Source organism: Tursiops truncatus, chromosome 4 (assembly GCF_011762595.2).
Source record: "Tursiops truncatus isolate mTurTru1 chromosome 4, mTurTru1.mat.Y, whole genome shotgun sequence".
NCBI lineage: Eukaryota > Metazoa > Chordata > Mammalia > Artiodactyla > Delphinidae > Tursiops > Tursiops truncatus.
In genome coordinates this window covers 76,876,966-76,899,158 of record NC_047037.1, presented here as the reverse complement: position 1 = coordinate 76,899,158, position 22,193 = coordinate 76,876,966, and the positions used below count along the sequence as shown (strand labels likewise).

Below are 22,193 nucleotides of genomic sequence, written 5' to 3'. Positions count from 1 at the left end.
GGTAAAGCAAAAGACGAAAAAAAAAAGGGCCCCTGCCTTTGAAGAGCTTATACTTTATCTCTAAAGAGCTTATAATATAAAACATAAAATTATAAATAGATGATCTTAATACAATGCTAAAAGAATGCAATTTGGAAGCACAAAAATGCATTTAACCCAACTTTGGGAAATTAGGATCGACTTCCTGAAAAAGATAATGGCCTAGTTGAGGCCTGAAACATGAGTAAGAATTAGCCAAGCTAAAGAAAAGGGATAAGGTTCTAAGCAGTATATACTATGAGCAAAAGCCAAAATGGTTTCTACCTCTGAACCTTTATTTATACTGATCTCTATTATCTCACCCCACAAATTTATTACTGGGAAAGTCTTTTCTCTCTTTATTTTGGCTATTTAAAAATTCATTGTCTTATTAAGGTCCTATTCAAGCCATATTTCTGAGAAGATTCCTTGGCCACTCCAAAATGAATATAATACAGATCTCCTGCAGCATCTATAGCCCATACTGTAAAATGTTATACTTATGTAAACACTGGTATTGTGCTTAAATTGTTTAATGTGTATTAATCCTAACTTCACTAATTACCAGCCATGCTGTCTAAGATCTTTATTATCATAGAATCAGAGAATCTACATGTTATACATATATAGTGATAAAAGTAGAGGCACTTGTGGGTTAAGAAGTCAGAGAATTATGGTTTTCATTTATACGTACCATTCTCAGCTTTCAGCTCCTCCAGCTCTACAGAATTAAAGAGCAAGGCTCCCTTTTCATTCTCTAGTTCTACCACTCTCTTCTGCAAAAAGGCAATACTCTCCTCAGTGACTGCCTAAATTGTAGAAAGACAACAAATTAATGATTCTCCAGTACAAAACTCTCATACTAATGTCCAGACAGCCTCTGGCATTTTTGTCTTCTAAAAGTTCTCCAGCCATGAAAATACCTTTAAAATAGCATCTACTTATCTGCCTAGGTAACCTTTAAAGTAATACTTTTCATCTGAAGACAGAAAGAGAAAATCTTTCACACAAATTTGCAATTCATTGGCTTTTGAATTTAAGACTGAAGTCTGGATTACAAAGAGAGAAATTCCAAGTCTACTGCACATGAAGGAAAATTTTCAGAATCCAAAAAACTAAAAGTGCATTATGAGTTCTGGAAAAACTTCAAGTAATCTAATATATGTGTAATTGGAGTCTCCAAAGGAAGGGAGAGGGTCAAAAAATATATTTGACTAATTAACAGCAGAAAATTTTCCAAATTGATGAAAACTATAAACATAGAGATTCAAAGTCCAAGCAAAAGAAACATGAAGAAAACTATGCAAAGGCACATCATAACCCAAGTGCTCAAAACCAGTGATAAAATCCTAAAAGCAACCAGGAAAAAAAAAAAAAGACAAGGATGACAGATTTCTTGTCAAAAACAAAATGCAAGAAAAAAGATAGTAGAGTAATAGCCTTAAAGTACTGAAAGAGAAAAAAAAAACCTATCGATGTAGCTTCTCTAGTCAGCTTTTAACAATATCTTTTAAAAACAATGGAGAGATAAAAATGTCTTCGAACATACAAGAGCTATAAGAACCCATCACCAACAGACTTGCGTGCTCATGACAGTACACCCACATTAAAAGAAGTCCTTTAGGCAGAAGGAAAACAAAACCAGATGGAAATATGAAACCACACCAGAGTTTGGCAAAATTTAGAGCCTTCCACCTGTTTTTGTAAATAAAGTTTTATTTATGGCCTAAAAGCCTAAAATATTTACCATTTGACCCTTTATGGAAAAAGACAGCCAACTCTTGATCTATCCTAAAGAAAAGTACCAGAAATGGTAACTGCAATGGTAGTTAAGATTTATTTTCTTATTATTTGAATCTTCTAAAAGATAAATGACTAAACAAAAATAAAAATTTTTGTTTATAACATGTTATATTTTTGTACTTTTTGTTTATAATATATGCATAAGTAAAATAATAATAATATAAATCCCAAGAGTGAAGAAATAGAAGTATATAATTGTAAGGCTTTTATTCTATACTTGAAGAAGCACAATATTATATGTAGGTAACTGTGATAAAAATGCAGACTATAATCCCTAATGCAGTCACTACCATAAAATAAAGAATTATAGCTAATACGCTGAAGAGGGAGAAAAACAGAGTCATAAAAAATACTCAACCAATTTTTTAAAAGGAAGGAAAAGTAAAAAAGTAAAAGACAACAGTTGGAAAAATGGAAAACAAATAACAAGGTGAGAGATTTAAAACTATATCAACGACAACATTAATGGAAATGGTCTGAACACTCCAAGTAAAAGGCAGAGATTGACATACTGGATAAGAAGTAGGCTCAAACTCTATGCTGCATATAAGCTTTAAATATAAAGACAAAAATAAGTTAAAGAGTGAAAAAAGATACACCATGCTAAAACTACTCAAAAGAAAAGTGGAATAGCTATATTAATATCAGAAAGAACTACATCTCACAGCAAAGAATGTCACCAGGGATAAGGAAGGTCATTTCATAATATCAAGGGGTCACTTAATCAAGAAGACATAAACCTCCTAAATGTCTAAGCCCCCAATAACACAGCGTGAAAATACATGGTGTAAAAACTGATAGAACTGTAAATAAATCCACAACTATAATATGGGATTTCAATAATTGAGAGGCAGAAAAGCAGCAAGGACATAGTACACTTGAATAAGACTATCAATCAACTTTACATGATTGGCATTTATAGAACATCCCAGCAAACAACAGCAGACTACATATTATTTTCAAGTACATATAGAACATTTACCAAAACAGACAACATTCTGGGCCATAAAACAAGTCTCAATCAATTCTTAAAGAGCCAAGTCATATAAAGTATGTGCTCTGACCACAATGGAATTAAAATAAAAATCAATAACAGAAAGACCTCTAGACATATGACTCCCAAATATTTGGAAACTAAGTAACCCGGGGGCAAAGAAGAAATTAAAAGGGAAATTAGTATTGTGAACTGAATGAAAATGAAAATACAACAGAACTTGTGAGACACTGCTAAAGTAGATTTTTTGGGGGGAATTCATAATGCAAAATGTCTATATTAGAAATAAGAAAGGTGTCAAACTAATGGCCTCAGCTTTCACCTTAAGAAGCTAAGAAATGAGGATATCAAATCCAAAGTAAACAGAAGAAAGGAAATAATAAAGATCAAAGTAGAAATCAATAAAATAGAAAACAGAAAACAAGGCAGAATCAATGAACTCAAAGCTGGTTTTTAGATCAGTAAAGTTAATAAACCTCTGGACAGTCTAACCTGTGTAAGAAAGAAAACACAAATTACCAATATCAGAAATGGGAGAGGTAACATCACTACAGATTCTATACATATTAAAACAATAATTATAGACTATTATGAATAACTTTATATAAATTTGCCTACAAATTTGATACTTTATATGGACAAATCCCCTAAAAGACATAAAACACCAAAGCTCACTCAAGAAGAAATAGATAACCTAAACAGCCAAATAGTTATGAAACAAATAGAATTTTTAGCAAGTGAATTCAAGAAAGTATAAGGATAATATATCACTACCGAGTGAGGTTTACCCCTGGAACTCTCATACACTTCTGCTGGGAATAGAAAATGGTAACACCACTTTGGAAAACTGCCAAGGTCTTAAAACCTCCCATATGATCCAGACACTTCACTTTTAGGTATTTACTGAGAGTAAAGAAAGCACAGGTCCAAACAAAGATTTGTAAAAGAATATTCATAGAAGCTTTATTTGTAATAGCCAAAAATTGTCAACAATCCAAGTTTGTCCATCAACAAGTAAATGGATAAACAAATTGTGGTAGGTACAATATCCTCAACAATACAAAGGAATGAATTCTTGCTGCATACAATAGGACGAATATCAAAATAAGTATGCTGAGTGAGAGAACCAGGAAAGAAAAAGAGCACATATAATTTATTAAAAATACAAACTAATCTATAATGACAGAAAGAAGATAAGTGGTTGCCTGGGTAGTGGGAGATGTGAGAGAAAAATTAAAAGGGGGCATGAGAAACTTTGGGGGGGTGATGAATATGTTCATTTTCTTGATAATGGTGATGGCTTCATGCATGTCAAAACTTATCAAGTTGTACACTTTATAAGTATGCAGGGGGCTTCCCTGGTGGCGCAGTGGTTGAGAGTCCGCCTGCCGATGCAGAGGACACGTGTTCGTGCCCCAGTCCGGGAAGATCCCACATGCCATGGAGCGGCTGGGCCCCGTGAAACATGGCCGCTGAGCCTGTGTGTCCAGAGCCTGTGCTCTGCAACGGGAGAGGCCACAACAGTGAGAGGCCCGCGTACCGCAAAAAAAAAAAAAAAAAAAGTATGCAGGATTTCCCTGGTGGTGCAGTGGTTGAGTCCACCTGCCAATGCAGGGGACACGGGTTCGATCCCTGATCCGAGAAGATTCCACATGCCATGGAGCAACTAAGCCTGTGCGCGACAACTACTGAGACTGTGCTCTTGAGCCCGTGTGCCACAACTATTGAAGCTTGCATGCCTAGAGCCTGTACTCTGCAACAAGAGAAGCCACTGCAATGAGAAGCCTGGGCACCACAACAAAGTGTAGTCCCCACTTGCCACAACTAGAGAAAGCCTGAGTGGAGCAACGAAAACCCAACGCAGCGAAAAACAAATAAATAAATAAACAAATAAATAAATAAATAAACTCTTAAAAAAAAAATCAGTCTAGTTTCAAGAGTTGGAAGGCAACCTGATGACTAAGACGAGATGTTAGGCTCCTGGTTTTAAAGATGGAAGAACAACCAGGAACCAAGGGTGTAAGTAATACAGCTCTAGTCACTGGAAAAAATGAGGAAATGAATTCTTCCCTAAAGCCTCCTTCCCTGCAGCTCAGCTGACATCATGACTTTTGGCCAGTGAAACCAATTTTGATTTCTGATTTCTAGAATTCAAGGAATCTCATAACTTTCTGTTTAGAAGAACAACTAAATCATCCCAATGAAGAAATAGCAATCAAAACACCAGCCAAGCCACAAGAGAAGGGCATGTGATTATGTCAGCAAACTCAAGTCATCCTACTCCTGGCGCCAGAATTGAGTTGAAAAAGCCTCCAGATAATTCCAACTCTCAGCTTTCAAGTCAACTCCAGTCTTTGATTCTCCTACAGAAGGCTCCAGACTTCAGGGAGAAAAGAGCCATCCTCATCATTCATTCCTCTCCAAATCTCTGGAACACAGAATTGAAAAGAAAAGAAATCCAGAATTTTATGCCTCCCTCTTTGTTCTTTCTCAGGACTGCTTGGCTATTCCAGATCTTGCAAGGACTTCCATTATTATGTTGAATAGGAGCGATGAGAGTGGGCACCTTTGTCTAGTTCCTGATCTTGGAGGAAAAGCTTTCAGCCTTTCACCATTGAGTATGATGTTAGCTGTGGGCTTGTTGTATATGGCCTTTATTACATTAAGCTACATTTGTCTATGTCTAATTTGTTAAGAACTTATTATTATGAATAGATATTAAATTTTGTCAAATGCTAAAAAAAATCAGTCAAGTTTCAACAACTAGACAAAAATCAGTCAAATATAATTTGAATAATACTATGATTTAAGTGATATTTATAAAATGTTACAGCCAGTAACTACAGAATATACATTTTTTACAAGTGCACAAGCTACATTCACCAAGACACCCCATATGCTATGTCATAAAACAAGTTTCTATAAATTTCAAAGCACTGAAATCATATAGAACATATTACCTGATCATAATGAAATTAATTAGAAATCAATAATAATACCTAGAAATAAAACCAAATATCTGGATATTAAATAACACACTTCTAAATAATCCATGATCAAAGAAGAAATCATAAGAAGAATTAGAAAACTCTTCAAAAACTGAATGATAACAACACAACATATCAAACCATGTGCTTAAGAGGGAATTGTGTAACTTTAAATGTTTAAATGAGAAAAGAAGATCTGAAGTGTTTGATATAAAGTTACACCTTAAGAAGTTAGAAACAGAAGAGCAAAGTAAACCCAAATAAATAGAAAGAAATACCAAAGAACAAAAATCAATAAACGTGAAAACAGACCAGCATTAGAGAAAATTGACAAGGCCAAAAGTTGGTTCTTTGAAAAGATTTTTTTTAAAAGTCAAATAATTTCTAGTTTAAAGTCTCATCAAGAAAATGAAGCACAAAGTGGGGAGATGTTGGCCAAACAGTAGAAACTTGCAGATCGAAGATGAAAAAGTTCTGAAGATCTAACACCCAACACTGTGATTATAGTTAACAATAATGTATTATATAGTTCAAAGTTGCTAAGAGACTAGATCTTAAATGTTCTCACCACAAAAAAGAAATTGTAAGTATGTGCCATGATGGAGGTGTTAGCTAATGTTATGGTGGTAACCCTATTGCAATATATACATGTATCAAATCAACAAGTTGTACACCTTAAACTTACACAATGTTATATGTCAATTATATCTTAATTAAAAAAAAACAATAGGGATTGGGGTAGGGGTGGGTATCACTACAGAGCGTACAAGCATTAAAAGGATAAAAAAGGGAATACTATAACCAACGTTATAACAAAAATTTGACATCTTCAATGAAACGGACAGAACAAAACAAAACTAAAATCCAACTGGCACAAGATGAAAAAGAAAATCTTATTAGTCTTATATCTGTAAAAGAAATTCAATTCATTATCAACTCCAGACCCAGATAGTTTCACTGGTGAATTCTTTCAAATTCTTGAGAAATAATACCAATTTTACACAAACTCTCAAATAAAAGGGAACACTCCCCAACTCATTTTTTTATGCCATAATAACCCTAATACCAAAATCTGACAAAGTACTACAAAACAAAGGAAAATCTTCATGACCAAAACAAAGACCAATATCCTTCATAAGTACAGATACAAAAATGCTTCCCAAAATAGTAGTAAATCAAATTCAGTAATATATACAAAGGATAATACTTTATGACCAAGTTGGGTTTATCCTAACAAAACAAGGTTGGTTTAATAGCCAAAAATTAAAGTAATGTACCATATGAACAGAAGAAAACCCATATGATCATTTCAATAAATGCAGATAAGGCATTTGGCAAAATTTAATACGAATTCTTACCAAATTAAGAATAGAAGGTAAAGTCCTCAATCTGATAAAAAAGATTAATGAAAACTTGAAACTAGTAACACAGCTAATGGTAAAATATGAAATGCTTTCCCCTAAGATCAGGCAAAATGCAAGAAGGCCCAGTCTTACCACTTCTATTAAACAGTGTTATGAAGGTCCTAGCCATTGCATGAAAAAGAAATAAGGGCATAAAGATTAGCAAGGAGTAAGTAAAACTTGCCTTTATTTGCAGATGACATGATTGTTTATGTAGAAAATCCTAAAGAATCTACAGAATGAGACTAGAATTAATAAAATAAATATCAAGTTCACATAAGCAAAATTCAATTATATACTTACATGAAAGTGCAAACAGTTGGAAAGGTGAAATTAGAATAAATTCCACCTACAACAGCATTAAAAAATATGAACTATTTCAGAATAAATTTTAAAATGTGCACAACTCCTCCAACCAAAACTACAAACCATTGCTGAAAGAAATTAAAGAAGATCTTAATAAGTGAAGAGAGATACTATATATACTCATGGATTGAAAAGTTCAGTAGTATTAAGATGTCAATTCTCCCTAAAGTGATCTATAGATTCAACACAATGCCAATTCAAAATCCCATCCAGCTTCTTCTTTTTTTCAAATAGAATTTGAGATAGTTGATTGTATAATTTCTGTAGAAATGCAAAGAACCTAGAATAATCAAGGCAATCTTGAAAAGAACAACAAAGTCAGAGGACTTATACTACCTGACTTCAAGACTAACTACAAACTACAGTAATGAAAACAATGTGATACAGGCAGGAGCAGCAAGCAAAGGAACTTATCACTTGTTCTCACTCCGCCCTGCTGTAGCAGGGGCCCCAATAAAGCCTTGCCTGAATTTCTTGTCTGGCCTCTAATCAATTTCTATTGATTGGGGAAGGCCAAGAACCCTGATCAGTATCAGATTTACAGTGCTCAGTGTGGGGCAGTTGTCCTCTTTCAGGGAGAGGATCTGGGCACCCCCAGGACCACTGAATGCAGCTTCCCTGTGGGTGACAAGTAGCCACCTGAACCTCTTGTTTCAGTGTCACCACGTTTGGGGGGTCCCTCTCCTGAGATGGCCATGCTGGACGACTGAGCGGGCCTGGGGATTCTGGTGGCTCCCCGCAATGAGACATCTATCTCCATCAAGGAGGCCCGGGTGGTCCTTGACATAGCAGGTAAGAAAATCAATTTTTTAAGTGATAATGGAGCCACTTACTCTGTCCTGATCTCTCACACTGGGCCTCCTTCCTCCAAAAGCTGTACTGTGACTGGTGTTCATGGAAAGCCTCACACCCGTTACTTCACTGGGCCTCTCACTTGCCTATTTGAACAGTGTTTGATCTCATGTGCCTTTTAAGTTGGGCCTGAGTGTCCTATCCCATTACTGGGGAGAGACCTTCTGGGCTCCCTTGGAGCCATATTACAGTTAGGAGGCCCGAAGCAGCCCCTTATCTTGATTCTGACTGAGACAAATCAACTGGAAGAACAAGGGCCTATTCCCAGCCATATTCTACACACAGTAAATCCTGCAGTTTGGGACAAAGGAATCCCTGGGAAGGCTATAAATGTTCAACCTGTAAAAATTAGCCTTAAGCCAGAAGTTGCTTATTCTAACAAGAGACAGTACCCCATAAAGTTGGAAGCAAAAAAAGGTTTGCAACCCCTCATCCATAAATTTTTAAGACGTGGCCTCTTAGTGCTCTGTCAGTCTCCATACAGTACCCCTATTCTGCCAGTTGTTAAGCCAAATAGGGAATATCGAATAGTACAAGACCTTAGAGGAGTAAATGATGCCGTGGTCCCTATACATCCCCTTGTGGCCAATCCTTATATTAGTCCAGATTCCTGGAGTGCTTGACCTCAGGGATGCCTTCTTTTGCATCCCAGTTCATCTCTCATCTCAGTATCTGTTTGCCTTTTAGTAGACTAACCCCCACTCAGGTCAAATGCAATAATATACCTGGACAGTATTGCTTCAGGGGTTTCAGGACAGCCCACACTTGTTCACCCAGGCCCTAAGAAAAGAACTAAGGGAGGGACCTTCCTGGTGGCACAGTGGTTAAGAATCTGCCTGCCAATGCACAGGACACGGGTTCAAGGCCTGGTCAGGGAAGACGCCACATGCCATGGAGCAACTAAGCCTGTGCGCCACAGCTACTAAGCCTGTACTCTAGGGCCCGCAAGCCACAACTACCGAGCCCATGTGCCACAACTACTGAAGCCTGTGCACCTAGAGCCCGTGCTCCACAACAAGAGAAGCCACCACAATGAGAAGCCCGCGCACCGCAACAAAGAGTCGCTCCAGCTCGCCACAACTAGAGAAAGCATGCGCACAGCAACGAAGACCCAACGCAGCCAAAAATATAAATAAATAAATAAATTTATTAAAAAAAAAAAAAAACTAAGGGAAATACACCTAAAAGAAGGGGCCAGTCTACAGTATGTAGATGACATATTAATATGTAGTTCCCACCATGGAGGCCTCAGATCAGAATACCATTTAAGTCCTTAATTTCCTTGGGACCCAGGGTTACAGGATCTTTCAGAAAAAAGCACAAATCTCAAAGTAACAAGTTAAATATCTGGGATATATTATAAACCCTGGAAGCAGACAACTATCTCTAGACAGAAAAGAAGCTATATTAGAACTAAGCGCCCCAAAGACCAAAAAAAAAATCCTCGTACTTTCTTAGGCATGACAGGATTTTGCGGAATTTGGATTCCAGGATTCAGACTAATGGCTAAGCCTCTATATGAAGCCACTAAAGGCCCAGATACAGAGCCATTACTTTGGACTGGGGAACAAGAAAGGGCTCTTAATAAGATCAAACAGACCCTCACCAAAGCTTTTGCTCTGGGTCTCCCCAATTTAAAAAAGCCATTTATCTTGTACATAGCTGAAAAACAGGGGACAGCTATGGGAGTCCTTGTACAAAAGCTAGGAGAAGTTCCTCAACCTATGGGCTATTTTTCCAAACAACTAGATTCCATGGCCCAAGGCTGACATGGCTGCTTCCGGGCGGTAGCTGCCACTGCTTTATTAGTGGAAGAAGCTAACAAGCTTACCTTTGGACAGCTGCTGGAAGTCCAGACCCCTCATCAAGTACAAAAGATTCTGGAAATTAAAGGCCACCATTAGCTAAGTGGAGGCTGCCTTACTAAGTAGCAGGCTTTACTCCTTGACTCCCCAGAACTAACCCTCAAAACTTGCCACACCCTCAATCTGGCTACTCTAATCCTGGCTGAAGGCCCAGAACTAACACATTCCTGCCTTGAAACCCCTGACTAGGTTTATGCCTGTAGGCCTGATCTAACAGACCAGGCCATAGAAAACCCTGAGGAAGAATGGTTTACTGATGGCAGTAGTTTCATTAAAGATGGAGTCAGGAGGGCAGGGTATGCTACTGTGAGCACTTATAGTGTTATATAAGCAAAACCTTTGCCACCTAACACTTCAGCCCAGAGGGCTGAGCTAATAGCCCTAACCTGAGTCTTAACATTGGGGGAAGGAAAATTATAAATATATACACAGACTCAAAATATGCCTTCCGGGCTTCCCTGGTGGCGCAGTGGTTAAGAATCCGCCTGCCAGTGCAGGGGACATGGGTTCAAGCCCTGGTCCGGGAAGATCCCACATGCCGCGAAGCAGCTAAGCCCATGCGCCACAGCTACTGAGCTTGCGCTGTAGATCCCGCGAGCCACAACTACTGAGCCCACATGCCACAACTACTGAAGCCCGCGCGCCTAGAGCCCGTGCTCCGCAACAAGAGAAGCCACCACAATGAGAAGCCCGTGCACTGTAACGAAGAGTAGCCCCCGCTCGCCGCAACTAGAGAAAGCCTGTGAGCAGCAATGAAGACCCAATGCAGCCAAAAATAAATAAATAAAATGAATAAATTTTAAATAAATAAATATATATATATATATATGCCTTCCTTGTTGTACATGCCCATGCAGCTAATCTGGAAAGAAAGAGGACTTTTAAATGCAAAAAATTCCACTGTAACATATGGGGCTGAGATATTACAACTCATAGAAGTGCTCAAAAATCAACACTAGTAGAAGTCATTCACTGCTGTGGGCACCACAAGGAAAATTCTCAAATTACCTAAGGGAACAGGGCACATAGGGAGGCAAAGAAAACAGCCCTGATGCCCATACCGGGTAGAAACCAACATTGAGAATATCTGACAACAAACCACCTGGTTTCAGCAGACAATTAACCACCAATCCTCACTATTCAGTATGGGCAGGGAAACTGAAAACTGGTTCTCCAGTTTGTTCTCTTGGATTCCACAAGGTATAAAAGGCTTTCTGGGGCTTCCCTGGTGGCGCAGTGGTTGAGAGTCTGCCTGCCGATGCAGGGGACACGGGTTCGTGCCCCGGTCTGGGAAGATCCACATGCTGCGGAGCGGCTAGGCCCGTAAGCCACGGCCGCTGAGCCTGTGCGTCCGGAGCCTGTGCTCCGCCACGGGAGAGGCCACAACAGTGAGAGGCCCGCGTACTGCAAAAAAAATAAAAAGCTTTCTGGCAGGAGGTTTTTGTTTTCTCATAACCCTTCTCTTTTCAGTCATACTGATTTAGACTATATTTTGTCTAGTACTCTGTTGTCTTCCCTATTGTTGTAAACCTGTGACTAAGACTTTTCGGTCCAAAAAGGAGACCTGGGACCAACCCAGACCTTCCATTCTAAAAATAGAGAAACATGTTGAACTTTAACCCCGCGATTAACAAAAATATACACCCAAACAGAATGGCTTCTTGGCAGGGGCGACATTGCCTCCCCTGTCAGGTCAACAGTTAAGGAAGCCCTCCCAAAGTAACCTGGTTCCTTCTCTTCCTAGGCCCTTTAATGGCTATTGTTGTTTTTCTCCTTTATAGCCCTTGTTTGTCTAACCTTTTGATTGAGTTTGTGTCTTCTAGGCTCTGACAATTTGAAGTAAGGCTCATGATGGCTCAAGGAAAGTGGCCCAGGTCCTTGGGACAGTCAGCAAGAGACTTCTACACCTCTAGGGACTAGGGTCTGTGGCCCCTGTCCCCTTATGCAGGAAGAAGTTTCAGAAGAAGAGACCTTTGGTCCCGTACCCCTTAAGAATAAGGGTGTAGAGTCTCTCAGCAGGGGATGAGATAGGCTGGGACCTAGGACCCTTTGCTGCAGTGCTTGCACCTGGACAAACATCTCCTCGAGCAACAAAATACAAAGAAACTATATGGGACTAAAAATAACTGCATGCATGTGCAGTTGGGGCAAATTCTGGACCCAAAAGATACAAAGAGACCAAAAACACCCAACTGCCACTTTTGAAGAGCTTGGAGCAAAAACAGGGTATTGGGAGCAAAAGCAGGGTACTGAGCATATGCTACAACACCACCTTAGGGGTGGGCAAACCACCTAAGCCACCCCTCCAGCAAGACCCCTGGACACACCCCTACCCTCACCCCATATAAGGAACAAGCTCGCCTCCCCTCAGGGAGCCAGCCAGCAAGGGAACCTGTTACTTGTTCTCACTTCCCCCTGTGGCCCCAATAAAGCCTTGCCCGAAAAAAAATATGATACAGGCCTAAGAATTGGCTAGACTAGACTGGAAAGCTCATAAACTAGAAAGCTCATAAACAGACCTATTAATCATTTGTTTTCAACAAAGGTACCAAAGCAATCCAATGAGGAAAGTAAAGTCTTCTCAAGAAATGGTGCAGAGACAATTGGATATCCATATAGGGAAAAAAATAAAACTTGACCCTTATCTTACACCACACACAAAAATTTACTGAGGTTCAGAGACTTAACTGTGAAAGCTAAAACTATATAGCCTGTGGAAGAAAACATAAGAGAATATCTTCATGACTTGGGGTTAAGCAAAGGTTTCACACACAGGACAAAGAAAATTATAACCAGAAAAAAAATGATAAATATGATAAATAATAGACTTTATCAAAATTTTAAATGTCTGCTAATTAAAGAACATCATGAAGAAAATGGATAAGAAGCAAGCCACGGGGACTTCCCTTGTGCTGCAGTGGATAAGACTCCACGCTCCCAATGCAGGGGGCCCAGGTTCGATCCCTGGTCAGGGAACTAGTTCCCAAATAAATGCTGCAAATAAGAGTTCGCATGCCACAACTAAGGAGCTGGTGAGCTGCAACTAAGGAGTCCACGAGCTGCAACTAAGGAGCCTACCTGCTGCAACTAAGACCCGGTGGAACCAAATAAATAAATGTTAAAAAAGAAATTCTACTTTTAATAAAAAAAATTCAATATGTGATTTTCAATTTAAAAAAATTAAAAAAGAAAAAGAAGCAAGACACAGCATGGGAGAAAATATTTACCAAACATGCCTGATAATAAATTGGCATTCAGGATGTATAAAGAATTACTACAACTTGATAAATAGGCAAAAAACTCAATTTTTAAAATGAGGAAATGACATGAACAGATACTTCACCAAAAGAAGATACAGAAATGTCTAAGAATCTCAAGTAAACATGTTCAACGTCATTTGTCATTGGGGAGATGCAAATTGAAACCACACTGACCTACCACTACACACCCATTAAAATGGCTAAAATTTTAAAAATTGATAATACCAAATCTTAGAGAAGATGCAGAGCAACTAGAACTCTCATATATTTTAGGTGAGAGTATAAACAATATAATCACCTTGGAAGAAGATCTGGCATTTCCCATAAAGCTAAATATATTCTTACTCTATGGCCCAGAAATTCCTCAACTAGCATTTAATGAAGACAAATGAAAACATATGTCCACACAAATACTTGTACAAGAATGTCCATAGCAGCTTAATTCATAATACCCAAAGCATAAAAAGACCAGTTATCCATCAAAAGGAAATTATAGCACAGTCATGCAAAAGGAAAATACAGTATATTCATAAAATGGAATACTTCTCAGCAATATAAAAGAATAAATTATGATACATACGATAATATAAATGAATCTCAAAATATGCTGAGTGAAAGAAGTTTTCTACAAAATAACACAAATGTACGATTACATTTATAGGATATAAAACATGCAAAATTAATCTACGGTAAAAATATAGAACATTGGTTCATCTCTGGAGGGGAGTAATGCGGTTGACTGCAAAAGCGTACTTTGTAGGGTGATATATCTTGATAGGGATTTGGGTGACGCATTTGACAACACTCAATGAATGGTACACTTAATACCTGTACATTTCATGTTTTGTAAATCTCACTTCAAAAGAAAAAGAACTATAAACAAATATTAAAATCTAGTCAATGATATGCATGCCGAAATATTTAGAGAAAAATGTACTGATGTCTACAACTTACTGTGAAATGTACAAAAAATTAAGATGAATTGGTAGATGGATAAATGGATAGATATATGATAAAGCAAATACAGTAAATATTAATAGAATCTAAATGGTGAGTATGCAGGTGTTCACCATAAATTTCTTTGAATTTTTGTTTTTATTTTTATTTATTTTTTGTTTTTTTTGACATCTTTATTGGAGTATAATTGCTTTACAATAGTGTGTTAGTTTCTGCTTTTTAACAAAGTGAATCAACTATACATATACATATATGCCCATATCTCCTCCCTCTTGCGTCTCCCCCCAACCCTCCCCATCCCATCCTTCTAGGTGGTCACAAAGCACCGAGATGATCTCCCTGTGCTATGAGGCTGCTTCCCACTAGCTATCTATTTTACATTTGGTAGTGTATATATGTCCATGCCACTCTCTCACTTCTTCCCAGCTTACCCTTCCCCCTTCCCATGTCCTCAAGTCTATTCTCTTCCTGTCCTGCCCCTACATTTTTCAGAACCATTTTTTTTTTTTAGGAGTTGGAGGAGTCAGGCTCCCAGACTTCAGACTATACTACAAAGCTACAGTAATCAAGACAGTATGGTCCTGGCACAAAAACAGAAATATACATCAATGGAACAGGATAGAAAGCCTAGAGAGAAACCCACGCACATATGGTCACTTAATTTTTGATAAAGGAAGCAAGAATATACAATGGAGAAAAGACAGCCTCTTCAATAAGTGGTGCTGGGAAAACTGGACAGCTGCATGTAAAAGAATGAAATTAGAACACTCCCTAACACCATACACATAAACTCAAAATGGATTAAACACATAAATGTAAGGCCAGACACTATAAAACTCTTAGAGGAAAACATAGGTCCAGCACCCTATGACATAAATCACAGCAAGATCTTTTTTGACCCACCTCCTAGAGAAATGGAAATAAAAACAAAAATAAACAAATGGGACCTAATGAAACGTAAAAGCACAGCAAAGGAAACCATAAAGATGGAAAGACAACCCTCAGAATGGGAGAAAATATTTGCAAATGAAGCAACTGACAAAGGATTAATCTTCAAATTTTACAAGCAGCTCATGCAGCTCAATATCAAAAAAACAAACAACCCAATCCAAAAATGGGCAGAAGACCTAAATAGACATTTCTCCAAAGAAGATATACAGATTGCCAACAAACACATGAAAGGATGCTCAACATCACTGATCATTAGAGAAATGCAAATCAAAACTACAATGAGGTATCACCTCACACTGGTCAGAATGGCCATCATCAAAAAATCTACAAACAATACATGCTGGAGAGGGTGTGGAGCAAAGGGAACCCTCTTGCACTGCTGGTGGGAATGTAAATTGATACAGCCACTATGGAGAACAGTATGGAGGTTCCTTAAAAAACTAAAAATAGAACTACCATACAACCCAGCAATCCCACTACTGGGCATATACCCTGAAAAAACCATAATTCAAAAAGAGTCATGTACCACAGTGTTCATTGCAGCTCTATTTACAAAAGCCAGGACATGGAAGCAACCTAAGTGCCCACTGACAGATGAATGGATAAAGAAGATGTGGCACATATATACAATGGAATATTATTCAGCCATAAAAAGAAACAAAATTGAATTATTTGTAGTGAGGTGGATGGACCTAGAGTCTGTCATACAGAATGAAGTAAGTCAGAAAGAGAAAAATTCTGTATGCTAAAACATATATATGGAATCTGAATTTTTTAGAGTTGCTGAAAAATGTCTTAACAAAACACGGGAGGAAAAAGTTGAGAATGGGAGAATAGAAGAGATTGGAAAGCCTAGATGCCAAAAACCAGGAAGGAAAAATTTTTGTCAGTGCACAGTACTGCCCAGGAACTATGGGACTCTGCTGACCCCTATATCTGTCAGTTTGGAAGGGTATAATCTTATAATGGAGATGAATTAATCCAGTTATCCCAGCTTGACACTAGTTAATTAAGATCATCAAACTAACTCTCCTTGCTCTGATATTCAAGCTCAATAAGCAGCCTTCTGGTGATTAAAATCTAGCTCCCCGGAGACTTTTATAGAAGGCAGAGAGAATATACTGGCCAATCAACAGGAAATTAAACTTTTTACTGTTAACTGATTAATGTGGGCATTATGATTTCTACAATAGACTTTTAAGTTTGGTTAGACTGAATTGTATACTTTAAACCTGATCAAATCTCAGTCTACCAAAAACAAAATTGATTTCTCAACTGGGAAAGCTGATTATAAGATTAAAATTAATGACTCATCTCCAATACAGAAAGGCTGTAGAGGTTGGAAAGGCTCTTGAGGTTATGCTGCTCATTGTCTACTTTTTTCTCATTATTCATTGTTGGGACACTACTGTCTTTCATGTTTCCTTTCAAATAGAATTGGCTCCAAAAAAGCATTGTATAGGCAGAAAAGAGAGAAGGCTTATACTGCTTTCTGGAATAAATTCTATTAGAACACCCAAGTATAGATACAGCAAAGACAAATAGATCATATTCATAAGAAGTACACATTTAATTACCTGTGTGCCCTCGTTAGAAGCATCTGGCAAAGAAGTCTGAGATGCTATTTCATGTTTCAGCAACGTTGCCTTATTTAGAAATTGGTTGATTTCTTCGGATTTTTCCTGGAGTTGATCTAAGGAAAAGAAAATAAAATTGAAATGATCTTTGCCTCAAGCCTGAAACTTAGTGAGTTATCTTCTAGGGATACACCATATGCTGTTTATTCTAGTTCCGTTATCTTAATTAAAATTACGATGCCAATACCATCATTTTTATAAATTGTTTATATGCTCTCAAGGACCAAAGGACATCTCAGTAAACCTCCTTCAAAGGTAAAATAAAACAGGTCTAGGTATTTTTTTTTAAAGTCATTTTTCCTTTCCCCCTTGAAAATACCCTTAGCGCTTTTTATTTTATTTTCTTCACTCTCCACGTAAGCAGTATAAATCCTACTGAGATGTTTTAAACATGAACATGGTTCAATTAAGAGAACAGCATGCTCATGTAACACACTGTTCCCATGTAATGTCCCTTAAGGCTTTCTGATTAATGTTCAGCTCTCTTCAATACAGATGTTCAATTTAATGCTTTCTAAAATCTTTCCTGTATGCCAATCTTTTAGAATTAAACTAAATCAGAGGCATGTATTACTTTAATAATAACACATTTTTAAAAAAGTTTTCTTTAAAAAGAAATTTTCACCTATAAGAAAAGCATTCAGATCCATCTTTAGAGTAAAGATGACTCCACGCAATTCAGTCTCCCTACCTTTGCAGCTAGATCTGGCCTGAGCTTTCCGCAAATTAATTCAAATCCTACTCATTTCAGTCAGTGAACCCTTCAGACCACAGTTATGTTTCACATAGGGTTCTTTTTAATGTCTGACACATTACTATCAATAGTTTTTAGTACTATAATAATAATTTTATTAAGCCAGATTATAACTTCAGTCAGAGATGGGAGAAATGCAACAAAGAGTTCAGAAGAGACACCTTTCTTAATCATTCTATTCATTCAATTGGTTTAAGCAAATGATGTCACTAAGAGATTCCGTGAAATTTTAAAGGGATGCTAGACAAATGGGCTAGACAAATGGGCTTCAAATGCAATCAAATACTGACCTTCCAGCTGCTGAATGACCTGAGCTGAATGAGCTGCCTGTTCACTCTTATCTTGGAGAAGCTTTGAATTTTGATCCTTTAGGGCATCACAGGCAGAGTGTAGCTCTTGTTCAGTCTTTTGAAGACTCAAAATGTGAGAGGTCTTCTCTGCCATTTCTGTTTTGTACTTCTGCTCCAAAGCACTGTACCGGGACTGCAGTTCAGCCTGGGCTTGACCTGCCTGTTCAAGCTGTTCTAGAAGATGATGCATTTCTTCCTTCAGGTTATGGAAAGATAGTTTTCTCTCTGCCACTTCAAGTTCCATCTTTTCCATCAGAATCTTGGACTCCTGTCTTTCTGTTTCTATAGTGTTCCTTAAAGTACTCTGCTCAGCTTCTATCTGCTGTAACTGCTGGGAGAAAATCTAAGAAAAAAAGACAAAGCCTCATGAACTATAAATTCATTCTTTCATTTCAATAAGCATAGTGAAGAGTCTCTTCTAGGTGAAGCCCAGGCCTAGACACTCAGGACCAAACCTACAATTCCATAAGACCCTCTGTTTTTGCTTCTTGATACTTTTGACAGTTTCTGTTCATATATATATTTATTTGTGTCATCAGCTTTTCACTTATGTGTCTCCCAATACAAAATTAGTTCAATAAGGAAAGGGACTGTGTCTGTTTTATCATCACTGTTCTCCAGCATCTAGCATAATATATGGCATACTGAGTATGTGGTACTCAATAAATACTGAATAAATGGATCCAGTCCCTGCCCTCAAGGAACTCAGAGTTTAGTGAGAGAGTCACACTTAAACAGATCATTATAATACAAAATATTAGAGGCCATGAGAGAGATACTTATAAGGTACTAAAAGGAGCAGAGAATGGAAACTTACCATAAAGTCACACATATGTAACTATCTCCACAGTACCTATCTAGTAAGTAGCACAACTGGGATTTGAACCTGACTATTCAATGACAGCCAGAAAGGGGACTCAGGGTCAGGGTATGGGTTCTGTTAGAATTGGAGATATGGGAACATGTTTCTATGCAAGAAAGACAGTCGTTCTCAAGGAGAGTTGAAAATTAAGAAGAAAAGATATGACTTTCTCCAGCAGCATGCGGGACCCAGATGAACAAGCAGAGAATGTGGACCATAGCACCGATTCCACATTAGGATTTGGCTCCCTGGATGTGAAGGGGCAGGGACACAGGGAATCCAAGGGCTGGTAAAGGAGTAGTCCAAATCGCAGTTGCAGATCTATACCAGATAAGGAAAGGAGCGAGGCCAAGAAAGAACCAACATACCAGAGCAACACATGAAAGGATCAAGAAATCTTAATGAGAATGAAAGTCAGGACAGCCTAAGAAAGGGAATGACAGGATGGGCAACAGTCAGGGAATAGGATACCTGAGTTTAAGATTTTAGAACATCAGCATCCTTAATCACCTTTAAATTTAAGGGAATATTGCATGGTGGGATTATTTCAAACCAACATAAAGTTAAACAACAAAACAAACAAAGAAGGGACAGTACATAAAGCACAAGAACCATTGAAGACAGAGAAGGGGTAAACTGACAGAAAAGAAACTCCTTAGATGAAAATACGACATTCTAAAGAAACTAGGACCCTAGACCTAAAATCACAAAGGAAAAGAGCAACAATAAAAGATGTGAAATGTAAGCCTCATGAGGGAAGGAACTGTATATATTTTGATCATCATAGTATCCCCACCACTTAAGCACAGGGAATTGTTGAAAGAATGAATAAATGGCATCAATTCTCTGAAGGCTTCTAACAGGATTTTATACCTGCTGCCTGGCAAACTGAAGTGGAAATGAATACTCCCAAGGCAGGTAGTAGAGAAGGCAGTACCTGGTTTCTCTGTTCGGCAGCAGTCAGCTCCTGTTGCAGCAGGTCCACAACCTGAGCACGGCCCAACAAGGCTTCTTCATGCTCCTCAAGCTTCCTCTGCAGCACCCTCAATTTCTGAGAAGAAAACGTTTAGACATAATGTGCTAACGCATGAGCATCATTATCTGCTTACCTTTCAAAATGTCAGGTAGACTTGTGTACTTAAGATTTTTAGATGTTGAGGATGACAGATTAAAGGGTCGGACACCAGCATGCCATGCTTCCTATCCAACAGCAACAAAGAATCTCCAAAAATGTCTTCTTCAGAGCGCCAACAACAACCAAACTGACACAAGGAAGTCCCTGAATTAGGGAACCTTTTTAATAATTAGATATTTATTATACATATCCACTTTTAAAATTATATAGTCATGTCCTGTACCTAAATAACATAGGTACACGTATATCCCACTCACCAAAGAGAATATTCTCTATAGGCAAGAACCATTTCTCTTCTAGTTTCATGCATGGTACAGTCACTTGGTAAACATTTGTTGAATGAATAAGTCAACAATACATGTATATATTAATATACTACTTTAAAAGTGCTATATAAATTAACTTTATTTAGTGGTATATTCTGAAGAATTGCCTAGAATTTGGAAGAAGCTCAAAAACAGTTAAATGAATCAACTATGAAATACCACTGGAGGGCCTTTGGGTACCACACTGCACTATATACTAAACAGAAACAGATACTTTTGAGTTAGTCGATGATAAACTTAAAAACAATGAAGCCAATTTTCAAAAATTACTCAATGAATTAAAAATAATGAATGAGTTAATAAAAGACCTTATGGCTTCAAAATCACTGCTTTTTATCTTTAAATTTTCTAAAGTGTAAAACAGACTTCATTGTTTTTGAAGCTTTGGATCAGGTTTTCAATGCACAAAGGTAGCTACAATCAGCAAACTGAAGAGAAACCAATTTCTGACTACCACATACATTTGCCAATTAAACTCAGCTTTTGAGTAGGGACAACCTGATTAGAGGGGTAAGAGGCAAGGTAAGGGAAAATAAATAAGCAATATGCAACAGAAGAGAAGAACACCGAAAAGAAGGCAATTAATGAGCAAACCCAGACCAAGTGAAGAGCAGTGGGTAAGGGTGGAAAAGTGGCTGTGATAACTTAATTAAATGTTAACCAAAACTACAATCATTCTACTAGGTTTTAGCAACACACCTGTTGCATCTCTGTTTCCACATCTGCCTGGGTTACTAACTGAAGAAGCTCATCTTCATGAAGACGAACTTGTGTCTCAAAGCGGGCATCTTTCTCTCGGACCACCTGCTGCATGGAACTCAACTGAAGACACACACCAGAGAAACTATACAAGTTACACTCCCAGAATATCGCACAAACAAAACTCACAGACTATTCTCCAAACACAGACACTGAGAATTGATAGACAATAAGGTTTTCAAATTAAATTTTGAATGCCAAGGATGAGAATTTTGGAAGAGAGATAGGCTTTGATGCTAACTTCGGAATGAGAGAAAGCCTACCATCAAATTCAGAAGTCAGCCTAAACATAAATTTTGAATAAAAACTGTATTTGCATGGTTAATAGAAGTGTTTAAATATACAAGAGGTATATTTTTAAAAGATCTAAGGAGATTAGAATATTAAAGATACAAAGTTAGATTCCTGTTAAGTCCTAGACAATTCTTTGAATATCACACTCACGCTCAAAAACTTTCAGTTTATAAATATAAACTTCAAACTAATGTATCTTTTACTCAAGATTCTCTACAACTGGAAATACAAATCTTTCTTTCAGATCTCATTTTCAAAGAATTGCTTCTACCAAAGAACTCGGTATATTTCCATCCAAATCCACACCACCTCCCCAGACAGCTATTTTCAACTGTCATTACTTTCAGGCTTCTAGATCACCCTCATTTGTAACTGGCTCTTAACAAAATGAAATGGAAATAAATTGACTGGTTGTGAGTTGCTCGGTAGCAGTGTTTTTGTTTTGTTCATAGGTTTTGTGTGTGTGTGTGTGTGTGTGTGTGTGTGTGTGTGTGTGTATGTGCGTGTGCGCGCCTGCTTATTCATTTCCTTAAGATCTGTGGTTAAGCATGCCAAACAGCTCTTCACGTGTCCATTTTGCACAGGTCCTTCAACTATTGTTGATTTTTCAATTTGTGACA

The 22,193-nt window shown here is 37.8% G+C and overlaps 1 protein-coding gene across 11 annotated transcripts in view; it reads right to left on the bottom strand.

The window, feature by feature from the left end:
- The window catches only part of GOLGB1 (golgin B1), an 87,092-nt gene that overhangs the window by 37,045 nt on the left and 27,854 nt on the right, over window positions 1–22,193 (bottom strand). For 5 of the 11 annotated variants that reach the window (XM_019922633.3, XM_019922634.3, XM_033855776.2 and 2 more), the window contains 5 exons: window positions 21,220–21,342; window positions 19,997–20,110; window positions 18,138–18,540; window positions 17,034–17,149; window positions 713–827 (listed from right to left, as the gene is read on the bottom strand). In XM_019922633.3, coding sequence (XP_019778192.2) covers window positions 713–827; window positions 17,034–17,149; window positions 18,138–18,540; window positions 19,997–20,110; window positions 21,220–21,342 — 871 coding nt within the window. The remainder of the gene's footprint in view (window positions 1–712; window positions 828–17,033; window positions 17,150–18,137; window positions 18,541–19,996; window positions 20,111–21,219; window positions 21,343–22,193) is intronic. The other 6 variants (XM_019922635.3, XM_019922638.3, XM_019922639.3 and 3 more) reach the window with 3 other exon arrangements.